The sequence below is a fragment of the Rhineura floridana genome, chromosome 5, assembly GCF_030035675.1.
Source record: "Rhineura floridana isolate rRhiFlo1 chromosome 5, rRhiFlo1.hap2, whole genome shotgun sequence".
Lineage (NCBI taxonomy): Eukaryota > Metazoa > Chordata > Lepidosauria > Squamata > Rhineuridae > Rhineura > Rhineura floridana.
In genome coordinates, this window is record NC_084484.1 from 85,425,984 (window position 1) to 85,442,388 (window position 16,405).

At 45.3% G+C, this 16,405-nt stretch overlaps 1 protein-coding gene across 1 annotated transcript; it reads left to right on the top strand.

The window, feature by feature from the left end:
• Positions 1–2,586: 2,586 nt before the first annotated feature.
• LOC133386073 (keratinocyte-associated protein 3-like) lies at positions 2,587–8,724 on the top strand (the record flags this gene model as incomplete). Its single annotated transcript, XM_061629698.1, has 2 exons — positions 2,587–2,722; positions 8,180–8,724. Coding segments are annotated over exons 1-2 (681 nt in total), but the record flags the coding sequence as incomplete, so codon positions are not given.
• Between the last annotated feature and the right edge of the window lie 7,681 nt (positions 8,725–16,405).

Genomic DNA, 16,405 nt, shown 5'->3' on the forward strand with positions numbered 1-16,405 from the left:
TTGGATACAATTGGATGCCATTTTTAAACAAAATGGCAGACTAAACCTTTCAAAACTGCACTGACTTTAACCAAATGTAAGGTATCATACTCAAAATTTTCATCATGGCTCCCAAGATGAAGGAGCAGGTTTTTGTCTATGTCTGGATACAACTGAACACTATTTTGAATCAAGATGGTGGAATGCATCTTTCAAAACTGCACCGATTTTAACCACTGATTTCAAAATGGCACTGATTTTTTGGTTGCTTAGCAATAACAAGAGTGTGAGGGGATGCAAAGGACAATCCATGATGGAAAACCTTGCAATTAAAAGTAGCCCCTCCACTTTACTTGAGAGCTTATCTTGTTATCCAAAAAATGAAAAAGTTATTATATATTTAATTACAAGTAGAAACAATACAACACATTGTAAAAAAAAAAGAATCAGGCCTCTAGGTCACTCTGTCACTCTTAATGGATGCACCCAGGAGTGTACTCATCCAGGGTCTTAGAGGGGCAGTCTTAGACTCCTTAATTTTTTGGGAGCAGGCTGAGGTCCAGCAGGGTCCCTATGTCTCCAATATCTTACAAGCCAATCAGCATGAAAGGAGAGTGTGTTAACCACTGAGAAGGGTCGTCTAACATACTCCCTTATTCTTTCCTGCTGTTTGGAGCCAGAGTGAAAGGTGAGTCAGCTGCTGAGAAGACTCTTCTTAGTAGCTAACATTCTCCCCTATCATGCTGATTGGCACCTAGGGACATCTGTTGCTGTGGTAGAAGGCATTAACAAGGATATCCAGCATTAAAGAAACGGGGAGGGGCATGGCTGTAACTATCATGAAGGGACCCTGCACTTTGTCACTACACTATTAGGTGTACCCTGGTGTGGCCCTTCAGTGTAAATATCTGGGGTGCTTATGAAGGAGACTCCAATTAAGGTCTAGCATGTCCAAGTGGTTCTGGTACCATAATTAAGCGACAAACTTTCTAGGTAACTGGAAGTAGCTTCTGATGAAATGCATGAGTTGCATTTTATAACTGGATTTTTTTTAAAAGAAACCCTCATACACCGTTTCATTACTGCAACCTTTTCCAGACTGACTTTTTTCTCCATCTTCTCAGTCCCCCTCTTTTGCCCCCCACTTTCTACCTCTGTCCTGTCCTTTTTCCAAAGCCAACATTTTGCTGCTCCTTCCCATCTTACATCCTTGATCTCTCAGGGACGATTCAGAAAGGGGGGGGGACTTATATTGCTAAAAACAAGCAACACTCCAAATGGAAAACTCTCCATGGGATCTCCAGAGAGACTGGTTTATGCTTTAGCATACAATGTCTTATAAAGCTCTGTGCTGTAGAAGTTTGTGGTGTGAATTAAAAGTGGTTGCTTGGGAGAGAACTGCAAAATTGGAAAAGGCATAAAGAACTTTGCTACAAGGGAACACCAGGGGGGAAAGGGAGAGTGGCTACTGAAGCAAATATTTGCAGTTAATATAGAACCCAGTATCAATAATTATCTTGATAGAAGGAAGGTACTTTGTGGCCATAACAGCTGGGGCTGTGCTATATCAGCCCATTATTTTAATGAAGCCCATTTGAAGAAGTGGCTGGGGCAAGAATGTTTGCAGAGTATCTGATGGGGTTTGCACAGGGAAACACCATAGCAGTGAATTCTGTGCTCCCATCACCACATTGGCCATATACTGCAGTACATGCTTAGTTTTTTGTCCAATTGGAGGTTATTCATACCTTGGAATTAGAAGGGAATGAACTCTAAATATATCTGCACATGAATTTCTGATCCAAAAATCGAATGCAAATAGCAAAAGAGTAAATAATTTGCATGGGAAGACCATGAAGAAAATAGTTAATTCCTGCCTGCGGTGGTCCCAATCCTGCTCCCCTTTTCCATGGCAGCTATTAGCATTTTTTAAAATACGTGTACAGTTTAATGCAATAACGTATTTAACATGTCTAGTTTGGAAGTACAGATGGAGGTGAGCCAGGAGAAGGAGTATGACCAGGATAAAAATACTGTCTTATGTCACCTAAGTATGTAAGCAGAAATAGCAAGGAGCCAGACAGGACATAGACTGCCAAGCTTTGCAGTCTTAAATTTTGTCACACTTTGCTATCTTCTTTCCCTTCACGTCAGGTATTCTCAGTGGCAGGAGATGACTTGCAGTGGTAAAAAGGAAGAGAGCATCAGAAAGAGAACTGTTATCTGTTCTGTTCCAGGCAGTGATCTCAGACATATGGAATTCTAGCACAAAATGGGAGAGGTTATAAGCATGAGTTCAGGTCCCCACAAGTTGAGCAAATTCAGCTTCCGGTAAGACAACGCTGAGTAACGCAAAGTTCAGGTTCCAATAAGGCAAAAGTCCAAGCAAAGCAGAGCTTAGGTTCCACTGAGGCAAATTTCAAGCAAACCAGATCACACCATGGATGGGTCCATATGAAACTAAGCAGTCATAAAAACATAGCTAAAATGATGGTTCAGTATCAAGCTGTAGCCCCACCTGGGTGGCTATGTCCACCACCACTGAGTGAAGACACTTCACATTAAAGGGACTTAGCCTGCTTCAGTAACTCTTGATTCAGGTGGTCCATGGAAGACCATGGTTCTGCTGGATCTTCTGGACTGGAGTTTGTGACCCCCTTGGGTTGCGGAAGTGCTGCCAACACTGGTTCCTGTTGTGCTGGATCTTCCAGAGCACTGGAGATCCCATGGGTTGGTTCTGCAGGTAAATCTCTTTCCACTCAGATACTGTCTCTGAATCCTCAGCCTCAATCCTGTAATGATGGGAGTTGGATCCCAAGGGTCATGACAATATCCAAAAGAAGGTTAAAACAATTGGCTAGTTATATAAAAGTCCCACTCTCTCCACCCAGAAAATGAAACGAACTACACAAAGAGCAATACATATTTTTTTAATTGTGCAATCTTCACATTTAAGGACTGTAATGTTTAGTTTGCAGGTGAATATTTCCACATTGTTAATTATTTTACCTGCAGTAATTCAGAAGTGGTGGACAATAAAATGATATAGTACTGAAGCATTCTATCAAAGTAAATGAGTATAAACAGCTGACACAAGGTGTATTTTGCTCAGCCACAGTGTGATACTTTGCTAAGTAAGGAAAATTTAGGACTTTATAGCACATATATGAGAACATAAATAAGGCTGGACATAAGTGTCTTATTCTGAAGTGCTTACAGCACTCCAAGGAGACCACTTTTGTTTTCCATATCCTGAAAGAGTCTCTAATTACATTCCATAACAAATTAAAAGGAATAGCAAATTGCCTCCACATAAAACACAGGAAACTGAAAAGTCTGCTCCTGGCTCTATCTACTTACTCATCACACTCTTGGACCTCAAGCTCCAAAAGCATTTATGGAGCTGCTAATGAGACATTCCCCATTGTTTCTATTAGATTTTATGAGGTGGAAACCCGGATAGTAGTAGTTATAAAATTGGTTCTATAATCATTAGCCACAGTCTCTCTAATTCCCCATTCCCCCCCTCCCCATTTCACAGTTCAGCTCATATAATACAATCAGGTAACAGGACTGTGTAACTCAACTTGTTCTTCTTCCAGTAATTATCTTTTGTTCATCAAAGTGCCACCATCAACAAGTAGACACACACAATATCCTTTTTCTAGCTAGGTAACATTGTAGGGACCTGCAGGTATTTTTTGCCATTGTTCTTTTCTTCATGGCACAAAGTTGCAAGTCAGACACAGAATAAGGTAAGACTGAAGCACCAGAGGCAGTTTTTGTTGTAAGAGCCCCAGCTAATAATTACACAGCAGCAAGTTCATAAGTTTAAAAAAATTATCAATAGTGCATGTAAGGTAGGAGGGGGGAAAGAGTAGTGTTGCATACCACCAGAAATGTCATAGGTACACAGGTGTTATTGGATACTAACATACTCCATATACTTCTATCAGTATCTATGAGTTGGGTTGCATCAAATGGTGCATGAGTGCAAGGATGCATGCACAAAGGGAGTTTCCTCTCTACATTCTCCCAACTGCACCTCCTAAAAGGGTTAGGTCTCATTAAAGGCATAACATCAAACACTGTAGCGGGACAGGGAAGTCACAGAGATGCAGCTTGCATGACTGAAGCTCCTACTCCCATAAGCTGTCTCCACCTGATTGCCCCCTCACACTGCAGCTCCTTGTCCTACATCCCAGGCCTTAGCTGAGGATTCGGGGGGAGGAGGCATTGGAGGAGGGAATGGGAAATTCCTCTTATGCGGGCATCCTTGAACATTACTGGACTTAACCATCATGGATATATATATTTGGTGGAGAAACAATCACATTTTCCCAGTGACAAATGTAGCTTAAATCCTGAAAAAAAATGAGATAAGCTAGCAGAAGAGCTGCCTTGAAGGAAGTTACGCAGGTTAGTAACTACTACACACATTTATTGCACTATAAAATGACTGTCTTGAAAGGCCCTGTGATTGTGCATTCTCAGCTATTTTATTACTAGTTTTGACTGGAAAGAGGTCACAGATCTGAAGTTCTGCAAAGCAAAACAACAACAACAAAACCATTTATACACAAAGGGAAACACACATCTGTCAAGCAAAGGCCACTGATCTGCAAAGTACTCTAACTTGGATTGCATTCTTAGCTGTCATCCTGCTCCACTAATAAAATTAAGTTTATGTTTTGCATTGAATTTATGAAAGCAGAAGTGCTCCTTTAAGGCTGCAATTCCTATAAGGCCCTTTATATACCCAGTCAATCACTGCGCTCTGAAGATGAGGGCCTCCTGCAGATACCATCTTATCAGGAAGTCCATTCTGCACAATATAAGAAACAGATCTCGAGTGTTGTGGCACCTGTTCTTTGGAATTTCTTCCCCTTAAATATTAGACAGGTGCCATCTCTGTAATTTTTCCAGCACCTGCTAAAGACCTTCCTTTTCCAACAAGCCTCAAGTAGAGACTTTATCCCAGTCTGCAACTAGTTTGGAATTGCTTTTTAAGATTTTTAAAAAAGATTTTTAAAAATAAGTTTTTAAGATGTTTTAACTTAAAAATGCTTTTAAGATGTTTTGTTTCTGAGATGTTTTAAAATGTATTTAGTGTTTTGTTATTTGTTTACCACCCTGGGGTCCTTCTGGGAGGAAGGGCAGGATAGAATAAATAAATAAATAAATATGTGATAGTTTACCAGAGAGTAATTCATTCATCATTGGCGATCACTCGTGGCCGAGTAAGATTGTCTTCCAAGATAAGGTCTTTAACTGTGGGTCCGTAAGTGACTGTGGAGGCCAATTCTGGATCCACACAGCCTCACAGTGAGGACATAGGTTTCCAGATGGAAGATGGTCACGATGAGGATTTGCTTGACATGCCTTCCGCTTAGCTCATTTGTCCCTTTCGCCCTGTACTCGTGCTTCTTCAAAGTCCATAGCACCTTTGATAATGGCCAACCTCCAATTGGGACGCTCATGGGCCAAGGATTCTCAGTTCTCGATGCTTATGTTACATTTTTTTAGATTAGCTTTGAGAACATCTTTAAATCTCTTTTGCTGTCCACCGATATTCCATTTTCCATCCTTAAGTTGGGAGTAAAGTAGCTGCTTTGGAAGACAGTGATCAGGCATTCGAACAACATGGCCGGTCCAGCGAAGTTGATATTGGAGGATCATTGTTTCAACACTGGTGGTCTTTGCTTCTTCCAATACGCTAACGTTAGTCCACCTATCTTCCCAAGTAACTTGCAGAATTTTCCAGAGGCAGCGTTGGTGGAATCTTTCAAGAAGTTGGGAGTGGCATTTATAGATGGTCCATGTTTCACAGGCTTACAGTAAGGTCGGTAGTACAATGACTTTGTAAATAAGCATTTTGGTCTCCCTGAGAATATCCTGATCCTCACTCTACGCTTCATTTGGGAGAATGCAGCACTCGCAGAGCTCAGACAATGCTGAATTTCAGTGTCGATGTCAGCTTTTACAGAGAGATGGCTGCCAAGATAAGAAAAGTGATCGACATTCTCCAGCGTCGCACCATTAAGCTGGATTGATGGCGCTACAGAGGGATTGGTTCTCACTTGCTGATGAAGCACTTTGGTTTTTTTGATGTTAGGCGAGAGGCCAAGCTTTTCATATGCTTCTGCAAAGACATTTAGGATAGTTTGAAGATCTTCCTCTGAATGTGCAGAGACTACATTATCATCGGCATATTGAAGTTCTACGACAGAGGTTGACATTACCTTACTTTTTGTTTTCAGCCTACTGAGAATAAAAAGCTTTCCATCTGTTCGATATGTGATTTCCATGCCAGTGGGAAGTTTCCCCTCAACAAGGTGTAGAATCATGGTGATGAAAATAGCAAATAAGGTCGGAGCAATGACAGATGCCTGTTTGATGCCTGATCCCACTTTGAATGGATCACTCTGAAAGCCATTGTTATCCAAAATTGTTGCCGTCATGTTGTCATGGAGGAGTCACAAAATATTCACAAATTTATCAGGGCATCCAATTTTCAGAAGGATGGTCCAGAGAGCAGTTTGATTTACAGAATCAAAGGCCTTAGTCGGATCAATAAATGCCATATACAGAGGTGGGTTTTGCTCCCTGCATTTTTCTTGAAGCTGTTGTGCAGTGAAGATCATGTCCACTGTCCCCCTGGAAGGGCGGAAACCATTTTGGGATTGAGGGAGGATGTCTTCTGAGGTAGGTAGGAAGCGATTTGTGAGGATTCTTGCAAGGATTTTACCTGCGGTAGCTAGAAATGAAATCCCCCCCATTGAACTCAATGGAATTTACTTCTGAGTAGATATGTATAGAGTTGGGTTGTAATTTTTTAGCCTATTGTTGATTTTAATTAGTTAAAAACTGGTTTTTAAAAACATTCAAAAACTTTATTGATAATTGTAATGTTTTATTTTATTTGTAAACAATGTTGAGGTTTCATTACAATCATGTGACAGATACATTTTGTACATAAATAAAATAAAAATTCATGCAAATTTTGTTCTAACAAGGTAAACAGGGCAAATTTGCCCGTATAACTTTTCAAAAAGCTGCTGGGAGTTTCAAATAACAGTAACAGAATCTGTAATTGCAGTTTATACGTTAAAGTTATTCTATCTCCTTCTGGCTGTATTAATAACAGCAATTATTATTTTATTTATTTATTAAATTTATATCCTGCCTTTCCTCCTGGAAGGAGCCCAGTGTGGCAAACGAAAACAGTAAAAACACTCTAAAACATCTTTAAAAACATATTAAAACAAAATATATTTTAAAACATCTTTTTAAAAAAGCATTAAAATATATAAAAAAAGTAATGCCAGCACAACGCAGACTGGGAAAAGGTCTCTACTTAAAAGGCTTGTTGAAAGAGAAAGGTCTGCAGTAGATAACAGGGATGGTTCTTGTCTGCTATTTAAGAGAAGGGAATTCCATATACACATCCACTGTTTTCTTTGCATTCCACTTCAATTGTTAAAATGAAACTCCTGCATATCATGTTTGCTAACATTATGGGTATTGGTCAACTGTGCAGTTTTGCAACAAATGTCCTTTTAAAAAATCTGAATAACTTAAATCTTATACTTATTGGAAACACCTTATTCATCTTTATGATATTAGCATCTTTTCACATTAAAGTGGTGAGAAAAAATCTGGCTCCTTGCTGGATAAGTGGTTTGTTTATTTCAAAGGAGTTGCAGCAGTGCATGATTTGAGTTATGGATCAGTCCTGGAACCAGTTTTGAGCATCAATGCTCAGATCTGTGAGGTATTTTAAGGCTGCGGTCCTAATCCCCACCCCATCTGGGACAAAATTCCATTACGTTCAATTAAACTTAATTCTGAGTAGACATGTATAAGATTGTGCTGCTACTGTTAGACTACTTAGTGAGTCCAAGGATTATGTACAGCATATTTCCCAACCTACTGAAGAGCCACAGAATTATGATGTCAAGAGGACGGGCCCCCAAAGAACAACTCCGAGCTTGAGAGGTTACTGGGCGAGGAAGGGCAGCCACTGCGGGGGGGGGATTTCTAAGCCTCTTCAGTCCTGGCCCTCCTTTGTGCCTCGGTCTAGCACCGCCCTGGGGAGCCCCTCCTCCTCTTGGGGGCTTGGTGCCCCACCCCCGGGCTTTCCTTGCTTCCCATGCACAGCAGTCCTCACTAGCCTCCCTCTCTCAGTCCCTCCCTGCAGAGGCGGGCTGCAGAGCCCAGCTGCTAGATCGCAGCGGCATCTTGCTGGTGGTCCTGGGCCACTTGACCTTGGTGCTGGGGGCCATCATCCACGGCTCCCTCCTGCACCACATGGCCTGGCCTGTGCACACCATCACCTCGGAGTACACCATGGCTAATGTCGTTGTAGTGGCTTCTGGGCTCTTGAGCATTGCTGCCGGCGTCCTGGCGATCCTGGTGTCCTGGAGCTTTCCCCACCATTGCCTGCCTTGGATCCTGGTTGTTATCTCCCTGGCAAATGTCCTGATCTCAGGAGCCTGCTGCGTGGGGCTGGCACTTGCCATCTCCCTCACTGTTGTCAACGGTGGCCATTATCTCTTTACCGGTTGCAACAGTTCTGCCCTTCCAGCTGATGCCCGCACTGTGATAACAAACGAGTGCCCCTTTGACACTACCCACATCTATGACACAGCACTGGTCCTCTGGCTTCCTTCCTTGTTGATGGCAGCAGTGGAAGCCAGTTTGTCTGCCTGGTGTTGCACAGCCTCCCTCTCTCTCTGTGGAATTGGCCCCTCTTCAGCCTCCCCACAGGAGGTGGCTGCAGAGGAAGGCTCTGAAGGGGAGCCTCACCACCAGCCTCTGGTTGAAATGGGCGAGGAAGAGTGCTGCCTTTGAAGGTGGAGGGAAGAGAGCTACCCACTTTTGCTGCTAGACTGTCCTTCAAGTTCTTGAATGGACAGATTGGCTTGTGTTCAAGGTGCAGAGCTGACCAGGCAGGAATCTCCCCCAAATTGTTGTGTTTTTTTTAAGTGTTTTTAAATTTGTATATTTGTATATTTGTTTTTAATGTTTTTAATTGTTGTAAACCACCCAAGGAGCTTCGGCTATGGGGCAGTATACAAATGTAAATAATAATAATAATAATAATAATAATAATAATAATAATAATAATAATAACTGGCCCAAGGTCACCCAGTGAGCTTCAGGGCTGTGTGGCAGCATAGGAGGACGCGGGTTTTCGGAGCTCCGCAGCTTATATTTCCACATCTATTTTTTGACATCTTTAACATCTCTTGGGGCTCATGTGTGACTGCGTGAGTGAGCAGCTCTCTCCCCCCTCTTTCCCCTCTTAATTGACGCGGTCTACTTTTCCCTGGACTGGACGCGGAGCTGCAGCGTGGGCGGCGGTTGCGGTGAGAGTGGCGAGAGAGTGCCGCGGAGGCTGGTGCTGAGGCCAGGGATCGAGTGGGGCCTACCGCGACGAGAAAGGACGCAACAAGAGAGGAGTGCCTCCGGCGCCGGCCACTGACGTTCGTTGTCGCCGCGGTGATTGTGTCTCCCGCTGCGGCTCTCCTGGCTGCGTTGGGACGACGTTTTCTAGTGACCTCGGGACACATCCTGCTTGGGTGTGGGAGTTGGCTGACTGGGGGCGTGAAGTGGCGGGCTTGGACGCTGCCTGTGCGACCGCCTCGTCCCTCTGTGACTTGTTCGTGGGGGAAGGGAAGGGAGAGACCGTGGTGCTAGCGGCGCGACGTGGCACGCCCTCCACAGACCGCTCCGACTGCTTCAGAGGAACAGGTCGTGGGAGAGGAAGAGGACGATGGGGCACCTCGGGACGACTTCTGCTTGATTGTGGGGGTTGCCTGGCTGGGGGCGAGGAGTGGCGGATTTGGGCGCTGCCTGCGCGGCCGCCTAGTCCCTCTGCGGCTTGTCCGCGGGGGAGAGGAGGGGCAAGACTGTGGTGCCAGCAATACGATGCGGTGCACCCTCTGCCGACTGCTCCGGAAGCTCCAGAAGATCAGGACTTGAGAGTGGAGGGAGCCATTGATCACGCTGAAGGGGAACAAGGGCCAGGAGAGAGCCGTGGTGGAAGCCCAGCCCGCGTGAGACGAACGGCCATTGGCTGCAGATGAACTGACCGCCCTTGTGAAGCTAGAAAGTTACGGGTGATTCTGTGTGTCTTATCTGGGGGTGGGGACCTGCCTGACTGTTCAACGGGGAGGTGGACATGTGCAGACCGGAGGGAGACACGCTGGGGAGGGTGGGTAGCCATGACATCAAAAGGCTAGGCGGCGGACGCTGGAAAGGTGCGAGTGGCAGGCCATGCCAGCTTAGGGGAATGAGAGATAGATGCTTAATATCCATCCCCTGTTCCGGGCCTGTCCATGACCAGAAGATAACTGGGGGATGCAAGACTCCATCCGACCTTCGACTGCTGTTGTGTAACGCCAGGTCTGTGGTACAGAAAACAATGCTCATCCATGACATGATCGTGGATGAGAACGCAGACCTGATGTGTATTACGGACACCTGGCTGGATGAGGCCTCAGCTCCTGTGCTTGAGGCCATGTGTCCAGCCGGTTTCCGGTACACACAGCAGCCGAGGGTTGGTAGGCGGGGAGGGGGAGTGGCAGTCATCTATCGGGAGTCTTTGGTTTTTGCCAGACCCCCTCTCCACGAGACCAAGTATGTTGACTGCATGTACTGGAGGTTGGGCCCAAAGGGCAGTTTGGGGATTCTGCTTGTGTACCGCCCACCCCGCTGCACAGCAGACTCCCTGACCGAGGTGCTCAAGGTTATCTCGGGCGTGCGGGTGCTTTCCCCCAACCTGTTAGTTCTGGGGGACTTTAACCTGCACGCCGAGGCAGCTCTCACAGGAGCTCCTCGGGATTTCATGGAAACCATGACTTCCTGGGAACTGCACCTTAGTAACACTGGGCCCACCCATGTAGCCGGTCATGCTCTTGACCTTGTGTTTGTCTCGGGGGGGGAGGAAGTGCTCTGAAAATGGGGGTTGTTTCTTCTAACCCCGTGTCATGGTCAGACCACTATCTGGTGAATATAGACCTCTCAATGCCACACACCCTCTGCAGAGGACAGGGACCTATTAGGATGGTCCGCCCCAGATGCCTGATGGAGCTTAAAGGATTCCTGAATGCGCTGGGAGAATTGGAGCTGTCTGAAAGTCACCCGGCCGAAGCCCCGGTGATGAAGTGGAATAGGGAGATCACCAGGACAATAGACCGGGTGGCTCCGAAACGTCCTCTCCCCCTGAATAGAACTCAGATTGCGCCCTGGTACACACCACGGTTGCGGGGTCTGAGACAGGAGGTGAGACGACTGGAGCGTCGGTGGCGGAAATCTCGCTCTGAAGACGATCGGACACAGATTAGAGCAGCGATGCTGCCTATCAAGTGGCAACAAAGGCAGCAAAGAGGGATTTCTTTGCTGCCTCTATTGCGTCCGCAGAGTGTTGTCCCAGGAGGTTGTTCCAAGTGGTCCGAAGCCTGGTCGGTCCAGTTGCTCAGGAACCTATGGAACATTCTAAAGCCTCCTGTGACACATTTGCCAAACACTTTGCCGATAAAATTGAGCGCCTGAAGAGCACGATTCCATACGCCGTGGATACAGGTAGTGGGCCAGAGTCGGCCAGTTGCATTCCGGTCCAGTGGGATCAGTTTCAGCCTCTTCCCTCTGAGGAAGTGGACAAGGTGCTCTCTACCATGAAGCCGACCACCTGCCTGCTTGATCCTTGCCCTACGTGGCTCATTATGGGCTGCAAAGAGAGACTGAGCGAAGGGATCAAGGCAGTGGTGAATGCATCCTTGGAAGAGGGTGCAATGCCATTAGCCCTCAAGGAGGCAGTAATAAAGCCTTTCCTGAAAAAGTCCTCCTTGGATCCCCAAGAGTTGAATAACTTCCGCCCAGTCTCTAAATTACCATTCTTGGGCAAGGTGATTGAGCGTGTGGTGGCCAAACAGTTACAGACACACTTGGATGAAGCAGATTATCTAGATCTATTCCAATCGGGCTTCAGGACTGGACATGGAACTGAAACAGCCTTGGTCGCCCTGGTGGATGATATGAGGAGGGCATTGGATAGGGGAGAATGTACATTCCTCGTCCTCCTGGATCTCTCAGCGGCTTTTGATACCGTCGACCACGGTATCCTGTTGGATCACCTGGGGGGATTGGGAATAGGGGGCACTGTTTTACGGTGGTTCCGTTCCTATCTCTCCGATAGATATCAACGGGTAACATTGGGGGATGAGGTTTCAGACCCTTGGCCTCTCACTTGTGGAGTACCACAGGGTTCTATCCTCTCCCCCATGCTATTTAACATCTATGTAAAGCCGCTGGGGGCCATCATCAGGAGATTTGGTCTGCAGTGTCACCAATATGCGGATGACACCCAGCTCTATCTCTCATTCAAGTCCTCACCAGAGTTGGCTGTGGATACCATTTCCAAGTGCCTGAAGTCCGTAAGCGAATGGATGGGAGGAAATAGGCTGAAACTGAACCCTGACAAGACCGAGGTGTTGCTTGTGGGAGATAAAAGAAGGTTAGGAGATATAGACCTGGTGTTTAATGGGGTAAGATTGCCCCTGAAGGACCAGGTCCACAGCCTTGGGGTCATTCTTGACTCCCAGCTGTCAATGGAGGCTCAGGTCTTGGCAGTGACCCGGGCAGCGTGGTATCAATTACATCTGATACAGAGGTTACGACCCTACCTTCCTGTCCATCTTCTCCCGCGGGTGATACACGCCCTGGTCTCCTATCGCTTAGACTACTGTAATGTGCTCTATGTTGGGTTACCCTTGAAAATGGTCCGGAAATTACAGCTGGTACAGAATGCGGCGGAACGTATGATTAAGAACAGTCGTCGCCGTGATCACATCATGCCGGTGTTAGAAGATCTACACTGGTTACCAGTTGTTTACTGGGCCCAATTCAAGGTGTTGGTATTAGCCTTTAAAGCCCTATACGGTTTCAGCCCAGTTTATCTGAAGGAGCGCCTCCAGCATCACCAAGTATGCTGCCTGACAATCAAGCCAATCAGCCAATCAAGACCTTCTCTCGGTCCCACCAGTTAAATCAGCTAGGCTGGTGCGGACCAGAGAGAGGGCATTTTCGATTGTGGCTCCCACCCTCTGGAATTTCCTACCTTATGATCTTCGCCATGTCCCCTCCCTCGCAGGTTGACACAGATTTCTAGGATAAATAATGAGGGAAATAAAATTTTCTAGTTTAGATTATTTGTAGAAACATTAGTAACACAGGAAAGAAGCAAAGTAAGAAGAACACCAACAAACATACAAAAATATAATTCTCCATCTTTGGGGATGGCAGGTGTTGTCACCACTCACCATATGCTCAGAGGCACATGTTACCCAATTCTTCCAAGCTACACAGCAAGTGGATTGGACTGTGAAAGACCAACCCAAATGGTGTTTGCATTTTGACAACTTTGTAGGGCAGTACAATATCTCAGAGAGGAATTCAGGTCTCCTGCTCCCCTGGTGCATTCACTATAGCTGCCCAATTTCCTTGGTTTTTAAAGTTTGGTAGAAATATCTGTGTGCTATAGGTACATTCTTAAACCGCAAGGTTTTTTGCCTATTAGTGAATTTCCCTGCTTTTTAATCCAGGAGGTAAGAAATGGGATCCTCTCCAAGTTTGCTGAGAATGGATTGATCATTTGCATGCTTATTGAGTTAAGTGGGATTTACACACACACACACACACACACACACACACACACACACACACACGGTAATCATGCTTAGGATAGGTGAAATTGACCACAGAGGATGGGGAAGGGAGGAGGGGGAGGAGGGAGGGGTGGAAAGGCAGAGGGGAGGACTGGGATGGGAGCAGGCAGGAGGGGGAGGGGAGAAGAAGGACAGAAGTGGTCATTTGCATGTTTATTGAGTTCAGTGGGATTTACTCCTGTGCAATCATGCTTAAGATAGGTAAAACTGACCGGGGGGGGAGGGATGGAGGGATGGAGTGGGCAGGGGAGGCGGAAGAAGGAAGAGGGCAGGGGAGGAGAAAAGGAGAGGAAAGGGGAAGGAGGGAAAAGGCAGGTCTGATCATTTGTATGATTATTGAGTTGAATCGGATATACTCCTATGCAATCATGATTAGGATAGGTAAAACTGACCAGGCTGGGCCTGCCAAACAAGACGTCTTCTGTATCTTTCACAGTTGGGCAGGGGGAAGGGACAATTCTACCTTGTGTTTTTCCCATTACAATGTTGCAAGAACACCGGCACTTGGTTGACTTTCTCTTCTACTAAAGATACAGGATCAGTCTCAGGCCCTGAACCTGGCAACCCTACCTCCCACCCAAATTTAAAACAAAGCTGTCCCTGGACACATCCACTTTGGAATCCACCTCTATTACACTTTGGACAATCATTATTTATTTATCTATTTATTTAGTGTATTTATATACCGCCCCATAGCTGAAGCTCTCTGGGCGGTTTACAATAACTAAAAACATTAAAAACAAATATACAAATTTAAAAACACATCTTTTAAAATCAATTTAAAACAATTTATCATGACTTCTCTCAAAGCCATGGCTCAAAGCCAATCATGGCTTCTCTCAAAGAATCCTGGGAAGTGTAGTTAGTGAAGGGTGCTGAGAGTTGCTAGGAGACGCCCTGTTTCTCTCACAGACCTTTAATCAGAGTGGCTGACTGTTAAACCATTCTCTCAGGGGAATAGGAGCCTCCTCTCAGCACACTTCACAAACTACACTTCCCAGGATTCTTTGAGGGAAGCCATGACTGTCTCAAGTGAAATCAAGTCTGGTGTGGGTGTGGCCCTCTGATTAGCCAAGCCCAGCAGCTGTGAGGCTTTTAGAACTCTGAAAGTTGGTCCTTACTGAGCATGCTCCGCGTTATAATAGGCTTCCAGCCAAAATTTCTTAAATTAATTAAAAATCAACCAGGCATTTTTTTAACTTTTAAACTGCAGTAGATGAAGGTCAGAGTATGGGGCAAGGTCAGTATTAGGATTACAGGTACTCTGTGAACATGGGTGATTTTTAATGAATTTCAACAGATTATGAGAACTCTCAGAAAAAAGTCCAAAGGGGCTCTGAGTTTTTTTCTCTCTTTTTAGACTTTGAACTCTCGATTCTCTGTTTTGTGTATCGCCATGAAAATTGACAGGGTTGTTAAGCAAGCGTTTCTGAGTTCAGAACTATAAGTTTTGTAAGGTTTAGTTTTGAAATGAGCTTATGGGAAGCCTCAGAATGACATGGGGGGATATTTTCCATTTAACATTGCAGAATGTGAAAAACATTGCGGAATGTGAAAAATCCCCGCTGACTATAGTATATAGTATACAGCCACTCTCGTGGCTGTATAAACCAGATACATCTGATCTAAGGCTAGATCTTGGATAGGTTCATTGGAGTTGAAGGTGGAGGGAACAATGAATAAATGTTACCTACACATCTGAGACCAATACAGGAAAAAGTACAAGAAGTCAGTGTGCATTCAGGGGTGTAGTTGTCCAGGGTCATGGGGGGTTGTAGACCCCTTGCTTTTTTGAGAGCAGGCCTCCAGCCAGGTGCCTATGTACAAGCCAATCATCATGAAAGGAGAGCATGTTAGCCACTGAGAAAAGTCATTGTCCTTTTGTGCTGATTGAAGTCAATCATAGTGAAAGGAGGTAAGTCAGCCACTGAGAAGACTCTTCTCAGTAGCTAACACACACCCTCCCTTTTCATGCTAATTGGCTTTTAGGAATGTATGTTGTAGTGGAGGGTGGACTCGGAGATGACACAGAGAGCAAGTGAGATGAGGGAAAGTGGTTGTGATTGTGACTATCATGAAGGGATCCTGCACATCTGAATTTGCCACTACACTATTGGACTGTGCACAGAACCACACTAAAGACAAAACTGAGATGTCCACCACCCAGATCTATGTCACAGAACATATGTTTTGTAGGACAGATAGGTTCTCTGTCTTTTTCCCATTTCCCTAGCCCAGCATTCAGTGAAGGACTAAGAGCTCAGTGCTGTATGTAAATTGGCAGCCATTGCAAAGGTGCTCCAATTGATGTTCCTCCAGAAAGAAAACTATATATAGATTTTAAATTCAAGTCCAACTTCTGGCAACAGTTCTACAGCCTTATTAGAATAAGTGATGTCAGTGAAGTTACTAGTTCAGAATATGAACCTTATTGACTTCTACTGCTCAGCTCCAAATGAAAGCAAGCATTAAGAAACACGATGGCTCATTTTGTTTATAGGACAGTCTAGGAAAGGGGGCTGAGCTGAGTTTTTGAGGTCTCCAAAGTCCAGATCATTTTGGGGGTGGGGCAAGGGTTGGTCGCCTTTCTCTGGAGATCTGATATGGGGCTGTGGGATTTGCTGCTGGAGTGTTTAAGCCAGGGATCACTAACCTTTCTGAGCCTATGGGCACATTTGTAATTTTGAGGGAGCACC